The following is a 25,352-nucleotide window of genomic DNA, read 5'->3' on the forward strand; positions in this document are numbered from 1 at the left end:
GCGGCTCACAGACTAGTAAGGGAGGTGAGACCCTGTATCTGTCAGCTCTCCCAGAGAGTGCCTCGTAACAAACAGGCCCCAAACTCAGCACCTTACAAGGAGAAGCGTGTATTTCTTGTTTATGTGTCTGTGTCAATTCACGTGGGCTCGGCTGGGTTTGGTCTGAGCCGCAGGTGGGACCCAGGTGTTCATCCTCCCATCGTTTTTAACCAGAGGCTATTCCCGGCAAAAGTGCCAGAGGAAGAGCAGAATCATGTAATGTCTTCAAAGGCCCACGGTTGGAACCGGCACACCGCTCGTTCTTTTGGCCAAAGCAAAGCTCACGACCACGCCAGATGTCCGAGGGCAGGAAGATATTCTCCCGCCCTCCCACCCCAGGAGAACTACAGTCATGTGACGCAGAGGCGGGTAGAGGACCCGGCATCATAATGCAGTCTACCCCAGAACCCAAATAACTAAAATATCTAGAAGGCAGAACGTGTCGTGGGGGAAGTCTAAACAGCTGTTGGCGTTCCGAGGAAGGCCAGGCGTGGGCACAGCCCACTGAGAGTCGGGGAAATCTTCATGGAGGAGACAGCATGACGGCTTTGAGCGGGGCCTTGGGGGCTGGGCAGGCTCCTACATAGAGCCCAGGAGGAACCTTCCAGGAGAGGCCTGAGCCACAGCTTGGAGAGGTGCCAAGAACAGGAGGGGGTGGTGACACAGACCGGCCGTGAGGGACGGGATGGAGAGGGACAGGAGGGACAGGAGGCCAGACTATAGAGGAAGATGGAGGTCAGAGGGGGAAGGGCCGTGAGTGCCTAGCAAAGGAGCTTGGACTGCATTCAGTGGGCAATGGGGAGCCATCGACGGTGTCTGAGCAGGGATCAGAGCTCTGCTGCGGCAGGGAATGAGACGACAGGTGGAAAGGCTGGGTGGGGGAGCCCAGGAATGATGGAGTGAAGGGCAGCAGGGCAGGAGGACGGGAAGTCAGGAACCATGTCCTCCAGGTGACTGATGGCTGGTGCTGAGAAGGATGTTGAGTTGACAGACGGGTGCGGGGCCTGGGGGGAAGGAGACAGGGTGTGTCGGGATATGGCAGGCTGATGCCACCACCCAGCGGTGGGCCCTGTGACAGAGAGGCCAGGGAGCTGACGCGGCAGGTGGGCGCCTTTGAGAGGGACCACCCGGCCCCGTCGCTGGGGCCTCTCCAGGTAGAAACCTGCTGGCGTCTGCCTGGCTTCCGCAGCCTGCTTCCCGTTTTGTTTGCTTTCTACTCCGGGTCCCGAGCAGCAGTTCCCCAGCAGGGTCGTAGACAGATGTAGGTTTGTCATCGGACAGCCACTCAGCCTCCATCCAGGATCCCTCGTGCTGGAGGGTCGTGTCATGCTGAGGCTTCTTTGGGATCCTAGGATGACAAGAAAGGCCCCCAGGGTCGTGACTCTGGAACAGGGGCTCGGCATGGCTACTGCCCAGAGCTCAGCCTCAAACCCCAGATCAGAATGTGTGCCGTGAGGAGGGGCCCCTGCACCCCTGCCTGCAAGGAGTGGTAGCGTGGTGTTCAAATAGCAGACTTCCAGAACTTTCTGGCCATGTAAAGGTACTGACAGGGTAAGTACCCTTGACTGGGGCATGTCCCGGCAGAAGGGTGGAGGGACATCCGTCTGCCTTGCTGAGGGTCTCGCCAGACCCCCAGCCCCTTCACTGTGGGTGGTGGTCATGCGCTGTGGGACCCCTTACTGCAGACATACGAACGCGGTGGGGGTCCCGAGCTGCAATCACGGGTCCTGGCCTCAGATCACCGGAAAGCAGGGCCTGCCGCTCTCCACCTGTGGCTGGTGTCCCTGGCCCTCGGGGGCACGGGAGGCCTGGTGGGCGAATGAGCCCCAGGCAATGCCAGGACCCCCGTGGGTGCCCCCTCCCAGCCCCACAGGCCAGGAGCTGGCCTCGGCCAGGCTGCACCGCGGGAGTGCACTTCCCGGGCTTTTAGGGGAAAGAGACGCTGCTCGTGAATAATTCAGCCTTTCACTGAGCTGAAAACGCCCTAATAGACTAATGGACTCCCTGCCTCCAAACTCGACCCTCGTGGGGCGCTTCTCATTCACCAATTGCTTCTGACGTCCTACAGTGACACTCCCTAATGAACCAGCTGCCGCGCCAGATCCGTACAGCGGCTGGTGAACCCTATAAACTAGACTGTGTCCTTTTTAACGAGCAGACGCCAGGAAGGCAGGTGAGTGGCCCCCCTCAGCTCCAGGAGTCCAGGGGCAGCTGCTGTCTCCGGCGGTGGGGGGCGGGAGGGGGGGGGTGTTGCTGCTTGGGGACACGTGGCCCAGGAATGGAAGTCACAGAGGGACAGTATTGGGGGTGCATTTAGCTGATCCGAAATCAGATCCCCTATATTTTTTTCAAAGCAGAAAACCTAAAAAAAAAAAAAAAAAAAAAAAAAAAGCCAGCCCTAAGTAACTGCAAGGTGACAGTGGGAGGCAGGATGGTGGGCTTTCTCCCGCTTCAGTGAGCTTGCCTCCCAGACCTGCCGGCTGGGACCGTCCGTCTTCCTGCCTGGGGGAGACCCAGACATCCAGCCACACCTTGTTGGGGTCACCATTAGGATTTGGCGTTGTCGAGGTTGCCCCGAGAATGACAGCAGGGAGGTTTGGCGGCTGTCAGGAAGGTCTGTCTGGAAACACATGGCCTAGGGAGCTGGGGCAGGGTCTGGGATGGGGGAGGCAGGGGCGCTTGTCTGGGCCTTGGCTCGCTGATTGTTCTCCCGCAAAGGTGGTTTTGTTTTTGCCCTGATGCGCTGCTGTGCATTTTAAAGCTGCGCTCCGGAACGATGCCGTATTCCTTTGCAACCCCGCTTTCAGGAACTCGGGCTGGTTTCTCTAAGATCGAGACAAATGTCGCCGTTTAAAAGAGCTGTTCAGGATTCCTTCCGAACCTCACGTTTCATGCCTTGGTGGCTTTCAGTAAACAGACCACAGTTCAGAAATTCCAGGTGGAAGGCCCTTCGGGGCGGTCGTGGTCCCCACTGACTTAATGAGGTCGATGCCTTCAGTTCGGTTTTTCCGTGTCACGGTGTTCGTTTACTGGAATCCCCCTGAGCCCTCCCTCCACAAGAATAGATTTGCAAAAGGCAGGCCCCGGCTCAGGGACGAGCCTATAGGTGCCTCATAATTAGCAAGGGCTATCGAGGAGGGGGCGGGTTTCTCTTGAGATGGGGTGGGGGCTGGATCTCGAGGAGGAGGAACATGAGGTCAGGGTCACTGCGCCTTTGAGTCCTAGGAAGCAAAGGGCCTGAGGCAGGAGCCCCGGCAGCGGGCGCTCCCTTCTGGCAGTGTCTCCCTGTGGCCCCTTCGTCCAATGACCCCAGCCTGCCCCCAGTCATCCCGGGACGAGGCTGGGAATAAGCCCCAGCGTGAGGCTGTCCGGGAGCTGGACGCTGTCCTCTCCCATGGGCAGCACTGCTGACCGTCAGAGCCCCTCCGTGCCTCCTGTGTCCTTCCTCCTCGGTGGGGTCTTGCCTCCCCGGAGGCGAGGAGGAACGTGTCCTAGCTCCTCTCGCACTGTGCGTGGCCGTCTGGCCACAGACCTGCTCGTGGGCACCAGGTACTCACCCCTGCGGCCCCCCAGCAGGGCCACCGTGCTCTCCCACGCCCCACCTCTCTGCGTCCCTCAGCCGGAGCCTGCCTGGCATCATGGGGACACTCTCCGTGCCTTCCATGCCCCCGGCGCTGTAAGGAGAGATCACAGGCAGGGGAGGCCCCAGCCCCCACAGAGACGGTGCACCCTGCCCTGCCCCCGTCTCATAAGGAGTGTGTGTTCTCTGCGAGACCCGGGTCGTTTATTAAGGTCTACGTTGATCCAATTCAGCCTTTTCTAGTCATAACTGGTATCTACACCACTGCCTCGTATCACAGAAGCCCACGCTCACGTGTGCCCTCTCCAGAGGCCCACCCTGCCTTCCAGCCTCTGTCCCCTCCACCTCGTTTTGTGTATTTCTGCCACCACCCCGATTATCCTAGCTGGTATCCTGCACCACGCTGCAACACTGTTGACGGCTGCTTCCCCGCACATGGCATGCGCCCAGCCGCACCCACAGCCCCGCCTGGTTGTCTAGACAGCGGGTGCAGTCAGCCCCTGCTGGGCCCACTTCACAGACATGGAGACTGAGCCTCGAAGCCGTCAGGGTGCCTGCTTGTGTTGCGCTAAGTGGGTGACAGCCAGGTGCTCAGCCACACCGTCACCCCAGCCCCGGGACCCTGGCTGGACCTCCAGAGCCACACCAGACCGGATTGCTGTTTGTGGGTGGTGTCTTGAAAGCTAATGGTTATTGATCTCTGCCTGGCTGGGCCTGTGTGCCTGCTTCCTGCTCCCTGCAGCTCCTGCCTGCCAGGCTCTTCTCTCTGAGGACGGACCCCCAGGGAAGCCAGAACTGGCCTGCCTTTGCCCCCTGCAGGACAGGCGGCCGGCCACACTGCCACATCTAAAGCAGCTGCCCGACGCTGCCCTGCCCCCACCCCGGGCGGTGCTTGGAGGGGGCCAGGGGCCAGCAGGCAGGGAGGGAAGGAGGGGCAGCACTGCTCCCTGGAGGCATCCCTGGCTCCATTTGCTAAGACAACCCCCCTCCTGGAGCCCTGCGCCCCTCCTCTGCCTCCAGAGTGATTCTCCTGGAACATGGGGAGTTTCATGCCAGGGACATCCTCACCTGCTTTAGCATCCATCAGAGAGCTTAGTCCAAACCCTTGGGGGAGGCCAGAGGTCCTGGTCCCTGCAGGCCCCCTCCCTGTGGATCCGAGCCATAGTGAATGGGAGTCCTGGCCCCAGAGCCCCCCACCACACCCTCCAGGGTAAGGCATCCTTCTTGGTGCCCTGGGCCTGAGTCAGGGGGCCAGCCCACCCCTGCCAGGTGCTGTCCACACCGCCAGCCCAGTGGGAAGGCCCGGTCTCCGCTGTGGGCACTGAGCCTCAGTGGTAAAAGCGGACAGAAAGGTCCTGGCCCTCCTGGACCTGACCTTCAGGGGCTCAAATGCAACAAACAAACAAGATGATTAGAGGAGACTCTAGCAGGTCAGGTGAGGACACGGCTGTGGAGAACAGCTGCAGTGGGAAAGGGGTCTATGAAGTGTCAGGTGCTGGTGGAGAGCTTCCCCAAGGAGGGGGGTGGGGCCGCAGCCTTTGCAGCTGCCTCGGCTCCCAGGACAGCTTTCCTTGCCCTTCCCAGGGATAATCGAGCTTGTTCTTTCTTGGGGCAGAGGTGGGGACCACGCTGGTTCCTCCAGCTGCCAGGGCTGGGCTCCGGGACCCTGCTTTGCTGACCCAACTGAAATGATGACTTCCATGTCACTTTCTGGGCTCGGTGATGAGGCGGGGGTCGTCCTGCAGGCATCAGCCCAGGCAGAGGGCTGCGGTCAGGTGCCGACAGGAGTCCCCGGATCATAGAGCCCCCCTGCCCCACGACCGTGTCCTCGGCGCGTAGCCATGGTGCCACGTTCCTTGATTCACTCACTCATGTACATCCATTAACACAGATGGTAGCATTCCTTGCACACGCGTCTTCCTCTCTTCCTTTACTACTGTCTCCTAGGATTCATTGCATTATCAGCCCATGCAGAGAAACCTCACTGAAGGCCGCACAAGTCCCATCATTGGGACGGACTATCATTTATGTAACCTGTCTCCCGTTGATGGACATCTGTGCTGCTCTTAGTTTCTGAGAGAGTGTAGCCATCACTCAGAACGACTATTTTCTTTTTTGACGTTTCTTCATTTTTGAGAGACAGCGCGTGAGTGGGAAAGGAGCAGAGAGAGAGGGAGACACAGAATCCGAAGCAGGCTCCAGGCTCTGAGCCGTCAGCACAGAGCCCCATGCGGGGCTCAAACTCACTGACGGTGAGACCATAACCTGAGCCAAACTCGGACGCCCAGCCGACTGAGCCACCCAGCCGCCCCCAGGATGACCATTTAGTGATGGTTCCTCCCATTTTAGCCTTGCTCTCTCCCTGTCTGTATTGAACCCCTGTCCCCCCCCTTGTCACCCCGCTCCTTACGTGCATCCCGTTCAGTCTTTCTACTGCGAAATTTGTGGATTGTGACATACTTAATCCTCATGGAGGACGGGGCCCAAAGAGTCTGCAGGTGCCACGGTGCCTGCGAGCAGAGAACGTGTGTGTGGATCTCGTTTCCCTTGATGAGGCTTGCGAGCAAACAAATAGGGCGTTCCTGGGGTGGGCTCCCCTAGCAAAATCACACCGGCGTTTGCTTCCATGACGGATGTGCTCCTGCCCCTTCCGGGAGACGGCCCCGAACCTGGTTTTACCTTGCGAGCACCTCCGGGGAGCACTGTGGTGTGGCGCCTTCGCTGCGGGGGCCCGGGCTCCCTGCATGCTCTCTTGCCTCTGCATTCGGAGTCCCCGCTTTGAGTTCTCACGCCTGGAATGCGGCTTCGCCAGTGCTTGTCTCGGGGCCGCGCGGGGCGGGGGAGGGCGGCTTAGCCAGAGTCCCCGGCCCGTGCAGAGTCAAGGGCCGACAGTGTCGTGCCAGGAGGCGTTTACACCCAGGGGCCCCGGCCCCAGGCGCCGAGACCCGTTCCGGCAGCTCTAGTTGGAGGAGGCGTCTCTGCGGCACCCCTGCCCTGGGGCCGGCGTCCCGCGGGGCACCGGGGCAGGGCAGCGGCACCTTCGCTAACTCACGGCCACTCCGCGTTTCCCGTCTGGACAGCGGCGGCTGCCGGGCCGGGCGGTACCATGTTGTCCATGACGTACAGCGAGAGCCTGAGGAGCGTGAGCAGCAGGTGTCACTCGGACTGGGCCCTGCACCCCGTGCGCCAGACCGACACGCTGGAGCTGCAGCGGCTGCGGGAGGTGCGGGCGGCGGCCCAGGCCAGGAACATGGAGAGCTTCCTCCGCATGCACGGCCTCTCCCTGGACGGCTGCACCGCCCAGCGCACGGGCATGAAGTACCGGTAAGGGCCGGGCTGGGGCCGGGCGGGAAGGACTCTGCACAAGGCCGGAGCTGCAGCCCGGGAGACGGAGATCGATCGTGACATTATCGGATGTCGGGGTAACTGGTTTGTGTGTGAAAAGTCCAACCAGGGGCGCCTGGGGGGCCCAGTCAGTTAAGCGTCCAACTTCGGCTCAGGTCACGATCGCGGTTCGTGGGGTCGAGCCCCGCGTCGGGCTCTGTGCTGACAGCTCAGAGGCTGGAGCCGGCTTCGGATTCTGTGTCTCCCTCTCTCTCTGCCCCTCCCTCGCTCTGCCTCTCTCTCAAAAATAAATAAACCCCCCCCCCAAAATTTTTTCAAGTCCAGCCATACCGAAATGTACGAAGAAGAAAACGAAAGTGTTTTCTCCAAAGGGTAGTCCTGCCCTCAAAGATAAGCACTGTTACCGGTTTGATTTATCCTCTGTGGGAGAACGTGGTTTCCTGAAAACGCTTTGCAGCAGGGGTTAGATGCATCGTTTCATTTTTCTTGAGGCACCACTGGGACAAATTAATCATGAGGGCTTGGCTAGACATGAATTAACGAGAACGTCTCTGGTCATCTCTAACAACAAATTCATCGTGGTATCAGAATCCCAGGCTGGGTCCTGGGGGCAATAGATGTGCTCCCCCGCCCCCCATCTGACCTTAAGCTGGGCTGTCCTCGTGGGAAGCGGCTTTCAACAGGCAGCCTCTGAATTAGCACCTACGTTTGCGTCCAGAGCAAAGGCTGTGGCTTCATGTCCCCTGCGTTCTCCGGGTGATAGGCACATCGGGCTCACTCTCCTTGTAACTTCAGAAGGACGTTCCCTTTAGCTGGCTCATCTTTGAATTCAGCATCTGGGGCAGAGCTCCGGCGGCCGGCCCACTTTCTCCTGTGAAAGCCTTGGAGAAACGGCCAAAGAACCCCAGAGCTGGTGTTTGCATTCATACGTTACGTATATGCAGCTTTGTTCCTTTGTTAAATTTGAATTTCAAATAAACATTTCCTTTTTTTAGTATAAGTATATCCCACACAATATCTGGGTCATACTTATGCTAAAACGTTGTTTATCTGAGGTTCAGACTGAACTGGGTGTCCCGTGGTTGATCTGGGAGCCCTAGACCCTTGGCTTCCATCTAACACAGGCCTCCCGGGGTTTTTCTGGCTGTTCTGTGGGGAGGAGAGTAGAGACCTGTTGCTTAACATTTTCTCCTGTGGACAGTGTGTCTGGACCTTCGGTTCATTGTTTGAATGTGTGGTTGCCATTTAAAGAAACAAAACACTTCTTCTCGGAGTCCATTAGATGGCAGAATTCATAAGGTTTTGTATTCTGAATCCAGCTGTGTGGGAGGGACAAAGCATCAGCTACTTTGGCCCCAGTAAGTCCTAATTCTAATGGAAATTTCTCAAGACTGAGAAATGGGGGGCAGGGAGGGGCACTGGCCGTTAATATTTGTCCTTAATTCAGGAGATGTTTGTTAAGGGTCTGTTAGCTCCAGGCAACCGGCCAGAAGCCACACAAACAAGATGGACAGGGTCCCCACCCTCACAGCTGGTGCGTCCTCGTGTGGGGAAGCAGAGAAAAAAGCAAGCCACCACCCAAGGGCGTGAGAGAGGCCAGGCACAGCCCAGACCTTAACCATCTGAAAGGGAGACATTTGAAGATGTGGGGTAGAACCTTCCAGGCCAAGGAGACAGGGGGACATCTGAGGAGCAAAGAGAAGGCCCGGGTGGCTGGGCCAGAGCAAGGAAGGTAGAGGGCTGTAGGGTGAGGTGGGGCGGCTGGAGCTCGGCCCCCTCCCCTGGGAAGACCCCAGCCCCCTCCACTGTGGGTACAGTTTATGATGGCGGTTGCAATGGAGTGCATCGTGTCCCCAAAATCTCATGTCCACCCTGAACCTCAGAATGTGACCGTCTTTGCCAATAGGGCCATTGCCGATGTGATCAGTTAAGATGAGGCCCTACTGGGGGGGCCTGGGTGGCTCAGTCGGTTAAACGTCTGGCTCTTGGTTTCATCTTGGGTCATGATCTCACAGTTCGTGGGTTCAAGACCCACGCCGGGTGCTGTGCTGACAGCTGCGGAGCCTGCTTGGAATTCTCTGTCTCCCTGTCTCTCTCTGCCTCTCCCTCGCTCACTATCTCTCTCTCAAAAGAAATAAATATACATTAAAAAAAGAAAAAAAGACAAGGCCCAGCTGGAATTGGGTGGGCCCTAACTCCGATGACAGGCGTCCTTATAAAAATATCATGTGAAGACACACAGGGAAGAAGCCACGTGGTGGTGGAGGCAGAGAGTAGAGTGTCGTGGCCACGAACCTGGGAATGCCTGCAGCCACCAGAAGCTGGAAGAGGCCGGGAGCGTGGTCCCCTGGAGCCTCTGGAGGGAGACGGCCCTGCCCACATCTGGCTCTCAGACGTCTGGCCTTCAGAACTGGGAGAGAATCCATTTCTGTTCTTTGAATCCCCGTTTGTGGTGCTCTGTTATGGGACCACCGGGACACTAACATGGGTGGGTACGGGGACAAGGACAAATCTTATTTGCCTGACCCCCCCCCCCCCCGCAGCCACCGGAAAATCTGGGCCACATCTGAAATGTGGGGAACTGACCAGGGAGCTAAGTACCCAGGGAAAACTCGCTTCCCAAGTTGCAGAGGAGACCAGAAAACCACTGTGTCTTTAGCAGTTGATGGGCCAAAGGCTGTCACACCCACGCGGCCCTTTCTTTATCTGGCGGATTTGATCTTGCTGCATCCAGGGGGGTTGCAGTTATCGGGAAACAGGGGCCTCCACAACTAACACCAGCAGTTATTAAAGATCCCAGATAAATGCCGTTCCACAGTTAATGTCCCCACCAGCAGTAGGGCTGCGACTCTGTTAAACCCGGTCTTAAATATTAATGTAAAAAAGATAATGCCTTCAGATAAGCAAGGGGACAGCTGTGCCCCAGGCCCGGGGGTTTTATCTGCCGAACCGAGCCTGCAGCTTGGGAAAAGCCTTCGTGTTAACTTCCTCCGCTTTTTAGCTTTCCTCAACTCTTGTGATTAAAAAAAAAAAAACGCATTGAATTTTTAAATCGGCACGGTGCATGTGTAAGCCCCCCTCCCCACACCCACCTGGTGGCAGCAACGGGAGGGTCCAGAGATGTGGCCTCAGAGATGTGGCGCCGGGAATGAACCCCAAATCCCCCCAGACCCACGCGGTCCCTCGCCTGCTCTGATTTCAGCTTAGACCCCTCTCCCTCCCGCTCAGGAGGCTCCTTCCTTCTGTATCTCGAAGATGCTAAGCTCCGTCCATCCTCAGGGCCCGTGCACATTCTCGTCCCCCAGATCTTCTCACAGCTGGCTCCCTCCGTCAGTCACATCTTGGTCCTCTGGGAGACTTCCCCGAGTGCCTCGTCTAATAACATCCTCACAGGCGGTCCTCGAGTGCGCTGTCCTGTCCTGTGGTCATCCTCACATCCCCCTGCTGTCCCTCTTATCTGCACCCCCTAAGAGCAGGGCTTTTGTCTGTTCCCAGCACCTAGAACATCCGGAGCCTCTATGGGTATGGCTTGGGTGGTATTGAATGCTGCTGGCCTTAACCCCCTTTCTAGAAGATTCCCCTGTAAAATGTGTCTCCTTCCTGCTGCTTCCTCGACCACGGTTCTGGAGGCTGGGTCTGCGTCTCTGTTGCAGCCCAGATGTGGAGGGGGGTGGGGGGGAGCCCTGGGCAGTGAAGCTTGGTCATCAGCCCCTGGCACACCTGCGGGTTCGGACCCTAGACCACGGGCTCCTGCCACAAGCCAGCATTTGTCACCAGGCACTATTTGATTTGTGGTCAGGTTCCCGGAGCGGATTCCACGTAGCTGCTCAGTTATTCCTAGGAGATCCCTTGCAGGTGGGCCATCAGAGAGGGCTTCCTGAAAGAGCTGAGAATCCAGGCGTGCCTCAGAGGGCAGGTGGGCAGGACAGGTGTGATTCAGAGGACCCGGTGTGGGGGGGGGGGGGGCGGGGAGGAGAGGCAGGAGAAAAAGAGCAGAGGCCAGAGAGGGATGACGTGTGGACCCATCTCAGAAGCTAAGTGGGGGACAAGTCCACCTTGAAAAATGTCTCGTACTGCGTTCCTGCATCTGCCACAATGAAATACCACAAATGGTGGCCTAAAACAACATTCTTTCACAGCTCTAGAGGCCAAAAGTCTGAAATCCAGGTGTGGGCAGGACCCCATGCCCTCTGAGGGCTCCAGGAGACGACCCCTCCCTGCCTCGTCCAGCTTCTGGTGGCTGCCAGTGTCCCCGGTGTCCCTTGGCTCATAGACGCTCCGGTCTCTGCCTCCATCTTCGCGTGGCTATTTCCCGGCTGTGTGTATCTGCCCATCTCCTCACAAGGACACCAGGCCTTGGATTTAGGGCCCACGCTGCTCCGGGACAACCTCACCTTTACCTGACTACTTCTACAAAGACCCTACTTCCAAATAAGGTCACAGATACAGGAGTCAGGACCTCAGCATGTTTTGGGGGACGCATTCCCACCCACAACAGGTCCCAAGGGCTAAGTCAACTCCTTGAGGCTACGGGGGCCCGGGGGAGTGTCCCGGGAGGAATCCGGGCTCCCCGCAGGTACCTTTGTGACCTTGGATGAGTCACCTGGCCTCTCTGTGTCTCAGTTCCCAGTTTGGAGAGTGAAGACGGCAGGCATTCCTCACGGAATCGTCTGGAGGACTGCATTAGGCAGTGACATCACTGAGAGCTCCAGGCTTGGCTGCGGGTGGGAGAGAAACTCTGGTCCTGGGGATGTGGCTCCCCTGTCCTGTGCGGACAAGGAACAGATGTGGAAGGGAGGGAAGGGAAAGAGGAGGGAGGAGGCGAGACCAGCCGGTCTTAGGGAAGAGCCGCTCCGGCGCCACCAGGAGCTGGGAGGATGGCCGGCGTGGGTGACTTGTGGGTCTCCGTGGAGGGCCGACCGGGCCACGGGGTCGGCATAGCAGCCACCGCCCCCGCCACGGAATAGGAAGGGCCGCGGCGGGCCTAACACCTCCACCAGTGGATTGTGCTGTAACCAGCTGACAGCACAGCCCGCCTGGCCTCGGGAATCAGGGGCCTAGCTGTTAGGCCTCCACCCCGAGGTCTGAGGGGATCCACCCCTCTCGTTGGACAAGGATGGGGACCAGGATGCTTGGTTCTGTATTGTCCACCTAGAAAGGCAGGGTCAGCACAGCCCGATCCAATCCACAGACGGCACCAGGCAGCCCCCCGGGACTGCCCCCCAGCCCTCACCCTTTAATCCGGGGCTCTGAGAGCGGGAGCCGCTCCATGGGAGGGGCCCTGACACCCTGCTCGCCTCCCACCCTGCCACCCCTGTGAATGAGGGCGGAGCCAGCGTCTGCCTTCCTTGCTTGACCCCTGTGTGCCTCAGTTTCCCCGGGTGTGGCAGGGTGCGGTGGGAGTTCAGCTACACAAAAAGGGCTTGGCAGGACGGCTCAGTGAGCACCGTTGCATTGATAGTGCGGTGGCCATTGTTGGTGCCTCGGAGGTGCTCCTGGCGATGAGGCAGGAAACGTACCAGAAACACTTACTCAGGGCTTGCACAACCGCTTTGTACACGCATCAACTAAGAAGCAAAAGGAGCTGATTGGAAGCCACTTAGCCGTTTTCCCCTTCTGGTGACTGGGGTATGAGGTCCTGAAGGAAGCCCCCGAGGGGTCTTCGGCTCTTACCTGCCAGACGACACCTCCTCCAGGAAGGTCGCCGGTCTGCCACCTTTTGCTCTTAGAAACTTCAGGGGCCAAGGACCTCCCATGCCACTGGAGCAGCCCCCAACTCGTCAGCATCCCCACCCCAGCTCCTTGGGCAAGAAGTCACCTTTGGGTGCAAAACACCCTCCATTCGGCACAGTCCGGGCAGCCTCGCGGGTACAGGGGAGGCACCCGGGCCTCTACAGGACGCAGCCGCTCGTCCTCACTCTTGAGTGACTATTGCAGTCTGCGCTTTTATTTTATTTATTTTTATTTTTTCAATGTTTATTTCTTTTTGAGGCAGAGACAGAGCAGGAGCAGGAGAGGGGCAGAGAGAGAGGGAGAGAGAGAGGGAGACACAGAATCTGAAGCAGGCTCCAGGCTGTCAGCACAGAGTCCGACGCGGGGCTCGAACCCATAAACTGGGAGATCATGACCTGAGCCGAAGTCAGATGCTTAACCGGCTGAGCCACCCAGGCGCCCCAGCCGTCTGGGCTTTTAAAAGCCATCTTTAAAACTTTTGCTCCAGACCTCGAGGCCTCCGTGGGCCTCACTCTGCATGGGGAGAGTGCCCATCACCTCCCCACTGTGAGGCTGTCACCATTTTGGAGGAACAGCCTGCCTGGGCCCCAGCTTTCCTGTCTCTCCATGAGCTCCCGGGGCAGGTGGGGCATGGGTGGATCCCAGGTGGCTGAGCCAGAAGCTTGTATTCTCAGAAGCTCTCCATAGTGGCATTCTGTGGACAAAGAGGAGAGCTTTGAGTTGGGGTGGCCCTGCCTCTAATCACAGCAGGAACTAGCTGCCTTGTTTTCACAACAGCAGGTACCACAGGGGCAGAAAAAGCACCACAGAAACGGTTCGGTATCCAAATCCAGCAGCCACACTGACACTTCTGCTCAAAGCCCATTTCAAGTCGAGCAACGCAGGTCTGGAATTCACCCTCTTGACCTAAACACGTTCGAAAGGAGCAGCCCTTTGGGGCTGACATTTAACCATGGCAAATTCTGGTCAAGGGTTTAAGCTTCCAGCTTTTCCCCTCTTGCCTAATTCTTACGACCTCCTAGGAGTATTGCAAGTCGCGACCCCTGTTTGGGGCAAGTGGAAAGTTACAGATTCTGGCCAGCCTTTAAAAACCTACCTGCTCCGCCTGGCACTTCTCTGCTGAGGACAGCACCTGTTTGCCCTGGGTTTCCCCAGGGGAGTGCTGAGGTCAAATATTCATCATTTCTATGACACACTACAATGGGATGGAGTGAGGGCTGGGGCTCTATCACCAGGCCCTGCTCAGGAGTCCTGCTGACGTCTGGAAGGAGTGCGTCTTGCAGAGAGGAACCGGCAAGTGGTTCCCAGCCCCCTGATGTGTCGCTGGGTAGAGCGTCGTTGGCACTTGGAGAAGGAAAGGGTTACATGTGCTTAGGGAGCTGGCTTCTCTGAGGTGATATCAGAGGGCGAGGAGGACTTCAAAGGCAGACAAACAGGAAGGATGCTCTCACAGGGAGCAAGAGTGAGACTGAGGCCCAGAGACTTTTGAGGCAGGTGGCATTTTGGGGGGCAACAGCTTTATGGGGATATAATTCATATACCATACATACGTTTAAAGTATACAGTTCACGGGGCGTCTGGGTGGCTCAGTCAGTTAAGCATCTGACTCTTGGTTTCAGCTCAGGTCATGATCTCGCAGTTTGTGACTTTGAGCCCTGAATCAGGCTCTGCACTGACAGTGTGGAGCCTGCTTGGATTCTCTCTCCCCCTCTCTCTGCCCTCCCCTTCAGTCTCTCTCTCTCTCTCTCTCTCAAAATAAATAAACTTTTAAAAAATAACAATAAAGTATACAGTTCAGTGATTTTAGTATATTCCTAGAGTTGTGGAAAACTCACCACAATCAACTTTAGAACATCTTAAGCACCCCAAAAAGAAACACTATACCCACATTAGCTATCACTCCCCAATTCCCAATTCCTGCCCCCCAGCTCCTGGCAACCACTAAGCTACTTTCTGAGACAGAAAGCTATGTCTCAGATTTCTATGATAGCTGTGAATTTGCCTATTCTGAACATTTCATATAAATGGAATCATATACTATATGGCCTTTGTGACTGGCTTATCTCGCTCAGCATAATGTTTTCAAGGTTCATCCGTGTTGTAGCATATATCGGTGCTTTATTCCTTTGTATGGCTGAGTAACATTCTGTTGTATTGGCAGGCAGACCATATTGTGTTTATCAGTTTGTCAGTGGATGAACATGTTGGTTATTTCCACTTTGGGGCAATGATGAATAATGCTGCTGTGGACATTTGTGTTCAAGTGTTTGTGTGGGCATATGTTTTCAGTTCTCTGAGCACATACCCAGGAGTGGAATTGCTGAGTTGCATGGTGGAGCAGATGATATTTTACCCCCTGTGGTGACTAAGTCATTGTGATTCTCACTTAACTTGGTGCTGCCTAAAGCACACCATCTGAGGCACCTCTGAGGAATGGTAAGATGCCAGATCTGAGAGTTTGCCAGAGCGCAGAGAGATGAAATATATAAGGAAGAAAGAAGTAGAGGGTTTCCACATCCCCTAGACCAGGTACACAGCACAACCAGAAGCTCTTGATGAAACACAGCTTCCCAAGCCCAGCCCCAAAGCTGCTGATTCAGTAGATCAGGGGGGACCCAGGCATCTGTATTTGTAACAAACTCCCCTCCCGGGAGGAGCAGAGGCAGGCTTTGCCCCTGCAGCCTCTTTGGCAGGCCTGTGGGCTCCCTGAAGGCCAGGGCCCCGCTCGTGGAGGGGCTCGGCACTCTAGGTTGCCCTTTGATCTTCTCAGGCCCTGCCCACTCGAGAGGCTCAGGGAGGGCCAAGCAGGCCTGTGGCTTATGTGGGCAGGTAAGAGACTAAGGCAGAGCTGGGCCTCTGGGTCCTGAGGGCCCCCTGCTGGCCTGTGTAAGTGGTGTCTGTGACCTGCCAGGGCTGCCTTGGCGAAGGCCCCAACTCCATCCCTGGTCCAGGTATCACCCTCAGGGTGTGTCTCCTGCTGCTGCGTCAGGCCTGTGGCCCTGAGGGGATCAAAAGGGGTACAGTGACCAGTGCAGAGGTGGAGGCAGAGTCTTGCACATGGGCCTGTACCAACTGCCACCTCCAAAAAGCCCTTCCTTCGGGGCGCTCAGGTGGCTCAGTCAGTTGAGGGTCTGACTCTTGATTTCGGCTCAGGTCATGATCCCAGGGTCTTGGGATCAAGCCCGACATCAGGCACTCTGCTGAGTGTGAAGTCTGCTCAAGATTCTCTCTCTCTGTCTGCCTCTGCCCCTCTCCCCCATTCATGCTCTCTCCCTCTCTAAAATAAAAAATAAATTTTTAAAGAATTTACAAAAAGCCCTTCCTTCCTGCTGAGGGATCATTCCATACCATTTGTGATCTGACCGTGCTCTGTGTTCTGCATTGGACACTGAGAACACTGAGGCCCGGAGACGAGGTCTCTTGCCCGAGGATGCCCAGCTCAGGAGCAGGGAGGCCAGACAGGAGCAAGGTTTTATTCTTAACTTCTGTGTCAAAAAGGCAGGGCCGGGGCTGAGAACGAGTTCAGGCACCATCCATCGTGAACATCTTTAGGCGGATTCATCTTTGGACAGTCAGCTGGTTGGGAAGGGCCCTGTGGGTCCAAGCCGGGAGAGACAGAGAGGCTTCTCAGACCACGTCTGTCACTTGGTCAGTGGAGGCCCAGAGAGGGCAGGCCCCTTGCCTGCGATCACACAGCAAATTAACAGCAGAGCCTGAACTAGACCCTGATCACCTGTCTCCCATCTAGCTCTTTCTCTGCCCCCTCCTGCATGGCAAGAAAGACCCCAAAAGGCAGCTTTGGCCAGGGCTCACCTCACAGGGTGAAGGTGGCATGTTTGGGGTCAGAGGGCAAAGCCAGTCCCTCCTGCCATGGGCGGGGGGGGGGGGGGTAGGAGGAAATCTCCTTGGGTTTCAGGAAACCCCATGAGCTTTGTTCCAGGAGGAGAGCCTTGCTCCCAAGTCCATCCTGAACCCAAGAGTGTGGGAAAGAAGGCTGGGGTCACGGGGACGGGTGTCCTCATTCACTCGTGCATTCACGCATACATTCCAGAGGCATTTACTGAGTGTCTGCTGTGAGCTAAGAACTGTGGAGTGCCAGAACTTCTCAGGTCTCTGGCCCCACGACCCCCAGGCTTCTCTCCTCGGGTCGTCTAGACGGAGAGGTCTTCCCTCCACATTTCGGGTGATTCTCCTTCTCCTCGTGCTGGTGGAAGCCCCACTTTGCGGGGCGAGAACCAGAGGCAGCTGGGGGAGGGGGGGGCCACGGCTGGCTGCCTGTCCCCGTCCCGGCCCAGCGGCTGTCAGCCTGGAGCAGCCAGGGCCAGCCTCCCGGGGATCGGCCAGGGCGGGCGGCAGAGCATCCGCGTCATTAATAATGAATCGCTAGATGCCTCCTGCGCTTCCCACCGGTCACCTAATTTACTTGGCGGGGGCGCCCGACGGCCCGTGGTGTGCAGAGCCAGGAGTTGGACTCTGGGAAGCCTGGGGAAACAGCTGCTCCCCTGAACCCCCCACCCCCCCGCCCCCGGCAGCCCCCAGGCCACCACCCTGACGGGAGGCGCCCTCCCTTCTCCCCTCTCCCCTGGAGGAGGGCGATGTCACGCGGAGGTCGGGAGTAACCTGCAGCCCAGCCCTGCCGGACACCGCCGGCCTGGGGACTCTGGCAGCCAGAGCCAGACCAGGGTGAGTGCAGGGGAAGGACCAGTAGAGCCAAGAAGGATGTGAGCGGAGAAAAAATGGCACCGCCCCCACCTGGATTTCCGAGTTCCCTCCGATAAGGTCTTTTCTCGCATGCTTCTGGACATTCGATTCCCTTCTCTCGGACACCGCACAGGATTTTTCTCTCGTTGCCTTGGGAAATCCTCGCTTCCGGAAGGAGCGCCTCGCAGCTTCCTGGCTTTCTGGGATAAAGCCTTGTCCTGGGAACAGGAGGACTTCTAGGGGCAGTTGACTTCAGAGCCCAGAAGGACGGGGACACAGCCAGGAGCTGGGCCCCAGCCTTGGCATGCAGGTGTCTTTTGTGTGCTCGGAACACAGCCTCAAGGGCCGGGGCCCCGAGGAGCGGCTGGGCCGGCCGGCTGCCGGCAGCCCCAGCCTGGGCTCCCGTGGCCGCTTCCGCGCCGTGGCCATGGTGGCCCGGAGCCTGGGACACCTGTCAATGCAGAGCCTCCCGTGTGCCGGTGACGCCAGCGTGAAGCAGCCAGGGATGAAATATAGGTACGGGCTCCGGGGGTGGCTTCTCAGGGTCGAGGCTGCCTCCCCACCACCCCCATCAGGGAGAGCCGGGGAAATCTGCAATCCGTTGTCAGATTTGGACACTCTGCGTGCTGAGAGGTGGCAGAGGGGGGCGGGGGGAAGAGCTCCTAGCACTGGGTGGACTGGGTGAGAAACAACATCGAGGCTTGGCTCACGTTCAGCCCCAAATTTCTTTCTTCACCACCACAGGGCTAAGATGTATGATGGTTTCTCTTCCTTCTGCCCGTTTGTTTCCTTTGCTGGGGGGGTGGGGGCAGTGGGTGGTGGTAACAGTAGCCAAACCATCCATGTGATGGTTTCCAAGACTCAGGGATGCTTTCTGTTCCTGGGAACCACCGCCAACACTGGCCAGAGGGCCTCCTGCCCTCCATGCCCTCCCCTAGGTGGTCTTTGCAGTTAGGCCCTCATGACAAGCGTTGGTTTGCTATTCAGGGACCATTGGGTGAACCATGTGATGAAATTCATCTTCCAGACCCCAGGCCAGGGTCCTCCACAGGCAGGACCACCACTCGGCAGGGCACAGAGCGGCATCTGGACCCTCCTGCTGGTGGCTTAGCCCAGACTGCACAGTGTACGTCTGCCTGGGCTCAGTCCGCCAGTACGTGGAAAGGGTGCAGAGCATGAGCATCAGGGGCAGGGACCTTCCTCCCCCTCCTTGGATGTCACCCCTTGTCCCACCCTGGGCCTTGCTCAGATGCTGGGCACATGCACCCAGGTGGAAGAGGAGAGTCCCCGCTTTGTACCAAGGACCCCTGGGGTCAAGGTCGGAGGGCACCTTGCTTGGCAGTCTGGCCTTTCTTACTATGAGTGTTTCTGTATGTCCACCCTTAGGCCTTTCTAGAATGATATTCCTGGGAGATGATGTTACAGCAAATAATCTGCCGCGGCTGGACCCAAAAGAGTCACATAGGCTCAAAAAGAGCCACAGAAGATTCTAGTTGTATTTGAGGAGAGTGTCTGGGTGTCTCGCTGGTGGTGCTGACAACTTGAAAAGTAATAAGAGATTCACTCCTAACACCTGAGATGTTTAGCTTGAACCTCCCCCAAAACCAATGCCTAAAGTCAGACCTCGCGTGAAAGCACCGTGTGGAGTTCCATGCCTCCCGGAGATGAATTTCGGAGTAACTCTGATTTCTTTTGCGCCTCTGCCTGTGTCCCGTCCTTCCCTAGGTCCTTGGGGGTGTTTGATATTCTTTTATGAGCCTTTGGTGTAAAAAGGCTTGTGTTCCCAGCCTCTCAGCTTGAGGAGGACCATCCAGATTGGAATTCTCCAGTCTTGGAGCCCTGCCGGCTTATCTCTTTTTGTTAAGTTGGGATCAAAAGCTAAGAGTAAACAGACTATATGTTTCAAGCTAGGTACCTGTTACCGGCTGATACTTTTAAGTCAGTCCCGGGATCGTTAAAGGAGTTAATATGAGTGAGATCATTTCTTAAAATGTAAAGTGCTGTGTAAATGGAAAATATGGCTATTCACATGATTTCCCTCCTAAGATCCTGTGGTCGATTAAGGAGTAAATCTCAAAGAGCCCGGTCGCTCAGGATTACCGCGTGTGCATATGTGTGTGTGTGTGCATATCTGTGTGAGTACACACGTGGGCACATGTATGCATATATTGGCACATGCGTGTGTGTGTGCATTTGTGTGTTCAGGTATGACACATGCTGGAGGCAGGGAGGGCGAGACGGATGATAAGGGGGTTTGCAGTCCGAGAGGCTGGGTTCAGGTCCCAGCCCCAGCACTTCCTAATTATGGGACCCCCCCCCCATCCGTCCTTACATGTGGCCTGGTGAGCTTTTCTGGACTACAGTGTGGGGGAGGAAGGTGGGTTCTACCTCTAAAGGAAACGTAGTTGCCTAGAAGCTGAAGTGGGAGCCAGAGTCCAAACCATTGGGTACCTACCCTTGGTGAGCACAGGGCACCTGCCTTACAGGTAGATAACTGCCCCTCCTGGGGTTGCCGCACAGTGACTGTCCCAGCGCCACAGCTTGGGTGCAGATGAGGGCTGCAGGGGGCCTGGTTATTTGCCCCCAACTCCAATCACCTTAGGAAGCTGGCCAGAGGTGGGGGAGGCCTCCAGCCACACCCTTTGGTGCTGAGGGAACAAAAGGTGGGTGGCCAGAGCGTCACATTCTTGCCGGAGGGCCCAAGAGGGGCTCCGTGGTGGGAGAGGCGTGATGCCAAGCCCTGTGAGTAAGCGGCGGGGCCTGGCCTCAGGGCCTGGGCTTCCCACCCCCCAGTTTCCGAACAAGCAGCCCTGAGACCCTGCGAATGTCAGCTGCAGTCTGAGGACGAAGGCCCAGAAACCCAGGCCTGTTCTTAGGGAGCCTGGAGTCTGTGAGCGTGGCAGACGTGTGAACAGGTATGTTCCCTCCTCCCTCCTCCGTATGACAGCTGATCAGAAAGTGGTCTGGTCCCCAGCCCCGGTCCAGCTGAGGCTGAGATGTCTGGGGCTCCCTCCCCCCGTCGTGGAGCAGTCATGTTTGTAAAGCTTTTCGCCCGGAGGTACCCTGTCCCTTCTCATCCCTTCTCCCGAGGCCTGGCAGCGATGGCAAAACTAATACCATCATTTTATCAGGGAGACAACTTGAGCGGGGTAATTGCAGCATCATGCGGTGTCCTAGTTTCATTCGATTATTCCTGTGGGCAGTGGGTGGAAAAGCAGCTGGAGAGCCTGGGTCGGAGGCGAGGAGCCCCTTCTGGTGGGCGAGTTTCAGCCACAGACCCAGGTGGACACAGCCAGGCGTTCTGTACCCTCATCTGCCTGTTGCTAACGCCGCTCGTCTCCCTGAACGCGCAGCACGTTCAGGCATCTGGTTCCATGCTGGTAAAAGGGAACTCCGAGAAGACATACCTAACGCTTCGCCTTCCTCAGAGCCTGGCCAGGAAATTGCCTCCCACGGTCACAGGTGGGAGCCGGTTTTGCAGAGTCGGGAGCTCAGCCCGCCTTCCAGCACCTGGATGTATTGAGAGCAGGTGCCCGGGGCCCTGTGAACCACTCCCCCCGCTGCCCGCTGGGCATTGCTAACGGGGTTCTGGGGGTTTTCGTGTCCTTGCACATTTCCAGGGAAGGGGTCTGTAGCCTTTGTCAGTTTCTCAAAGGGGCCTGTGACCTCCCAACAGTTAAGAACCACTGATCAGAGTCCTCTATCCTTTTTGCTTCGTTACCAGACTGCTTTTAAGCAATGCTCTGATTTCTCACCACGGGTCCCTTCTAACTAGCATGGGGAAAATTGTCTGCACCGTTAAATCGGCCCGGCCTGATGCGTGGTCTATAGGCGATGTGCTTTGCCTTTCTTTCTTTCTTTTTTTTTTTTTTAATTACTTTTTAATTCCAGTTTATTTACAGACAACAAAACAAAAATTACCTTCCTGCCTAGCAAGCAACAGCAATTCACACACGGCTTAAAGAATGTAAGAAAACTCTCAAGTCACGTCTTTTGACCACTCAGCCCTTGGATTTCATACATACTCTATTTTAAATTTCTCATAGCAGATCTGAAGTTAGATCAAGTATTTTCCCACAGGCTTCTGGAAATGTGGTAACACTGTGTAAGGCTAAGGTATACCACATAAAGATCTGACGTGTGTGTGTGCACTATGAAAGGGTCCCCACGATACGTATGGCGACTGTCCCTCACCTCACACATCGTGCCTTCCTTGAGAGCAGCCAGAGATGCCAGGGGCTCTGGGTCAGAACATACGAGACATGCTGAGGGCACCCTCAGGTTATTTCACTGATTTCTAGGGGGAAAAAAAAACTACTTGACTGGCCCATTGCTTCTCATGTGAGGAAAAAAGGCCTCTGTGTTCTGTGCCCTGTCTCTTGGAAGTGGGACACATGCAGAGTCCGTGTTCTGTGACTCTGTGCCCCGGGGGAACACGTGTTATCTCGTGTCATCCTCTCGGCCGGCACTGTGAGCCCATTCTACAGAGGGGCACACTGAGGCATCACGAGGTTACATCGCACACCCAAAGACGCATAGCCAGGGTTTGAGCTCTGGCTTCAGAGCCTCTGCTCCATCTGCCCCCCCTCCCTGAAAGAGAAACCAGCTGCTGTTCTGTTCTGTACTTTATTTAGGGAAAATCCCAGCCCTCCCTGCAGGAACTGTGGGCTGGCAGCCGGGCTGGTTTTCATGGGAAATTTGAACAGAAGCCTGCGTATTCCAGAACTACTTTAAATTGGGAGAACTGTTTTCAAACCGCTTACAAGTTTATTATACCCCCTCCCCACCCCCCACAACCACCTGTGGATCTTGGGACCAGGAAACCGAAGCTTCAGAGGGCCCGAGGGGGCCAGGTTTGGGTGGAGAAACTGAGGACACAGCATCCACTAAAGTTGGAAGTGGGGTACCCCCAGGGAAAAGCTGGGGCCCTCGGGGACGGAGGCTGGGGTTCACCCTCGGGGTCTGTCACAACTCTCTGACTTCCCGGGCCGGTCCCAGGACTGAGATGCCGGCAGTGGGGTCCCCCTGAGGGTGGTGGACTCCGACCCTGCCCCGGCCAACTTCCCCATCTGGGCAGCTCGCATCCTGTGTCCCCCGGAAACGCGGACAGGGTCATGCCATCGTGGTGGGGAGCATGCTCTTGGAGCCGACCGCCTGGGTGGACTCCTGGCTTCGCCGCTCCTGGGCGGGTCCGGCATGCTCTCAGGTCAGGTGGGAATATTGGGAAAAGGAAGGTGCCTGACCCACAGAGCTGTGGAGGATCCTCGACGAGTTGCTGCCCCCGCAGGCCCCCAGCCGGCCTGTGCCGGGACAGATGGGCATCCAGTCCTCAGCAGAACACTGCCACGCCTCCATCAGCCTTGTTTCGCCCGTGAAACAAGACACTGTCCACTCTGCCAGCCTCTCTCTGGGGCGCTCTCCAGGCCCCACCATGGGCACCAGCAAGGCCCAGGCCATGGCCGAACTGTGGTGTGTGTGTGGCAGGGGTGGGGGGAGGGGGGCGGGAAGTGGACAGTTGGCTCTTGACCCCCAGGGGGCAGGTGAGCTACAGTAGGACTCTCTCCAAAGGACCCGCGGCCTTCAGAGCCTCAAAAGATGCATTGACTAGGGTGGGGGGCTCAAGGAATAGGGCACTGGGAATGGGGGGGGGCCTGCGCCTGGCTGCCAGGTCCTGTGCCACTCGTGAGAACTCACACCAAGTTTGTTTTCCAGGAACCTGGGCAAGTCGGGCCTGCGGGTCTCCTGCCTGGGGCTCGGTGAGTGTGGGGCCCCCTTGGTCCAGTGCCCCCCAAGGGAGCAGGGGCTTTGGGGGGGACTCAAGGGGCCACTCCTGGGGGTAAGGGTAGGGAGCCAGGATGGGAGGGGCGCTGGTGAGGCTGTTGCCATGGCAACCAGGAGGTGGGGGTGTCCTAGGGGAGAGGGGGGGAGACAAGGCAAGTTATCAGGGCCCTGTGCCCACACAGCCCCCTGCCTCGCGCCAGAATATTAGAGAAGCACGCTGGCCCCAGGTGTGTCTGGAGACCATCTTCGTTCCTCACGTGGTGGAGTCCTCATAAAGGGCAGGTGGATTTTTTGCCCGGATGTGAGTTCTGCTCCCAGAATACACTGTCCCTCCACCTCCATGGAACACACAGTATGCTCCCGCCACACCCCTCCACACACATACACGTGTATGCCGTCCAGCAAGAGTGTGGGCGTGGCTGTCAGACGTAGCCTGTTTTCCGGGAGACACCCCTCATCCTGCCCCGTGTGGCTGGTCACCAGAATGGGAGCCGTGTCAGCGTGAGCCCCAACGAGCAGCTCAAAGATCTGCACCCGGCTGCCTGCTCCAGGCACGTCCTGTCCCCCAGGTTGGTGGCCCCAAGAGAGGAAGACTTGCCCTGAAGGCCAGGTGTCCACACGTGCCGAGGACATGCTCACTGCAGAGCAGAGGGGCACGGTGGCCTGTGGCTGCCCCCCCCCCCCCAGGCCCTGCAGCCTGAGGACTGAGCACTCTGGGGGAGGTCCAAGCTCCCTGGGGAGGCTCTCTGACTTGAGCCTGTGTGTCTCCTTCCAGGAACATGGGTGACCTTCGGAGGCCAGATCACCGATGAGGTAAGACAGGGCTCCCTCGGCCCCCAGGTCCCAGCAAGGGCTGCCCACGCTGGGCACATAGTAAAGTCCACCACATGAACCACTGGGCCTGTGCTCACAGTGGCCACCGCAGCCTCCCTCTTTCTGTTCTTCAAGGGTGCCTTGACCCTTTGGGTAGTGGGAACGGTGAGGTGAGCCACGGCAATGTGGAACGGTCTTGTGCCTGTGCTTAGCAGCTGGGTGCCTTGGGGCATCCGTGAGTCCCCTAAAGGCACAGAAACTCCGGCTTCTCACCTGCGCCCCTATTCCACCGCTAGCCAGGAGAATTCAGGCAGTGCATGCTTTCCAAATTACAAAGCCCGATGGATTTCTAAGCTGCTCCGACAGAGAACACCCACGCAGATCTGGAACTTCAGTACGTATCCGCGGAGGTCATTCCGAATGCGGATTCGGCAAATTTGACCGCAAGCTGAGGACTCTGAGTGGCTCCCCATTTCACCGAGCTCCTAACTGCGTTTCCCGGAGCTGCCGTCGAAGGTACTTGCTGGGGCTTCTGGCTTCCCACTGCCACGCGGCGTGTGGAGAGGCGGGTGCACCCCGGGCTGCTGTGCACGTCGGGCCAGTGAGTGAATATCCTGGAAATGAGAACAGTGGCATTTGCTTAGAGAGTCCTGGACATCTGCACAAGAAGCTGTCCTCCTGTCTGCCCTACTTACTTTCAGAAAGGTCACGTTTGAAAATTAATCAGTGAGTTCATCTGAGACCGTGTTAGCTGTGATCGCTCGGTTCGTTTTCAAAGGAAAAGCTTTGCTTCCGTCAAAATCGAAATGTATTTAACTTGTGCTTTTGCTCCGTTTTGGTTTTGTGGCAGTCGCTGGTCCTCGAGGTCCCTTGCCCTTGGCTTTGGGGGTTCTGGCCCTGGACTATCTCAGGGTAAAGCGAGGGGTTTTTAAGGTGCAGGGAATTGTTTCGCCTTCAGCTACCAGATTGGTTCAGAGCACTTAGAATATAAAGTCGGCGCCCCGGAGCCCATGTGGTTCTCCCTAAGGAAGCAGTGAGTGACTCACCTGTTTCCCTTTTGATGTGGAGGGGAAGGACTTATTTTCCCCCACGTGTGACATCTTTGTGAGAAAGATACAGAGAAGTGGCGAAATCATAACCATCCAGTTAGGTGACGTCTTCACCAACAGATACATTGCGCCCTGAGTATTGATTAGCGATCCAATGGCGGCCTTGCTGGTTCTGGCCTCCGCCGCGTCTCCGTCCTGTATATAGTGACACGTGTGAAGATACCAGAAGTCGTTTCCAGATGACACAAAGCTGGGAGGACAGCGGACACAATAGATGACAGATTTGGGGTTCTGAAAGGTCCTGGCAGGCG

At 57.1% G+C, this 25,352-nt stretch overlaps 1 protein-coding gene across 11 annotated transcripts in view; it reads left to right on the forward strand.

The window, feature by feature from the left end:
• KCNAB2 (potassium voltage-gated channel subfamily A regulatory beta subunit 2) overlaps window positions 1-25,352 on the forward strand; it is an 85,370-nt gene that overhangs the window by 36,380 nt on the left and 23,638 nt on the right. For 7 of the 11 annotated variants that reach the window (XM_045475447.1, XM_045475445.1, XM_045475440.1 and 4 more), the window contains 2 exons: window positions 23,111-23,154; window positions 23,955-23,992. In XM_045475447.1, coding sequence (XP_045331403.1) covers window positions 23,111-23,154; window positions 23,955-23,992 — 82 coding nt within the window. Of the gene's footprint in view, window positions 1-6,710; window positions 6,944-17,687; window positions 17,915-23,110; window positions 23,155-23,954; window positions 23,993-25,352 lie in introns of those variants that run through there. The other 4 variants (XM_045475436.1, XM_045475438.1, XM_045475437.1 and 1 more) reach the window with 2 other exon arrangements.

This window comes from Leopardus geoffroyi, chromosome C1, assembly GCF_018350155.1.
Source record: "Leopardus geoffroyi isolate Oge1 chromosome C1, O.geoffroyi_Oge1_pat1.0, whole genome shotgun sequence".
NCBI lineage: Eukaryota > Metazoa > Chordata > Mammalia > Carnivora > Felidae > Leopardus > Leopardus geoffroyi.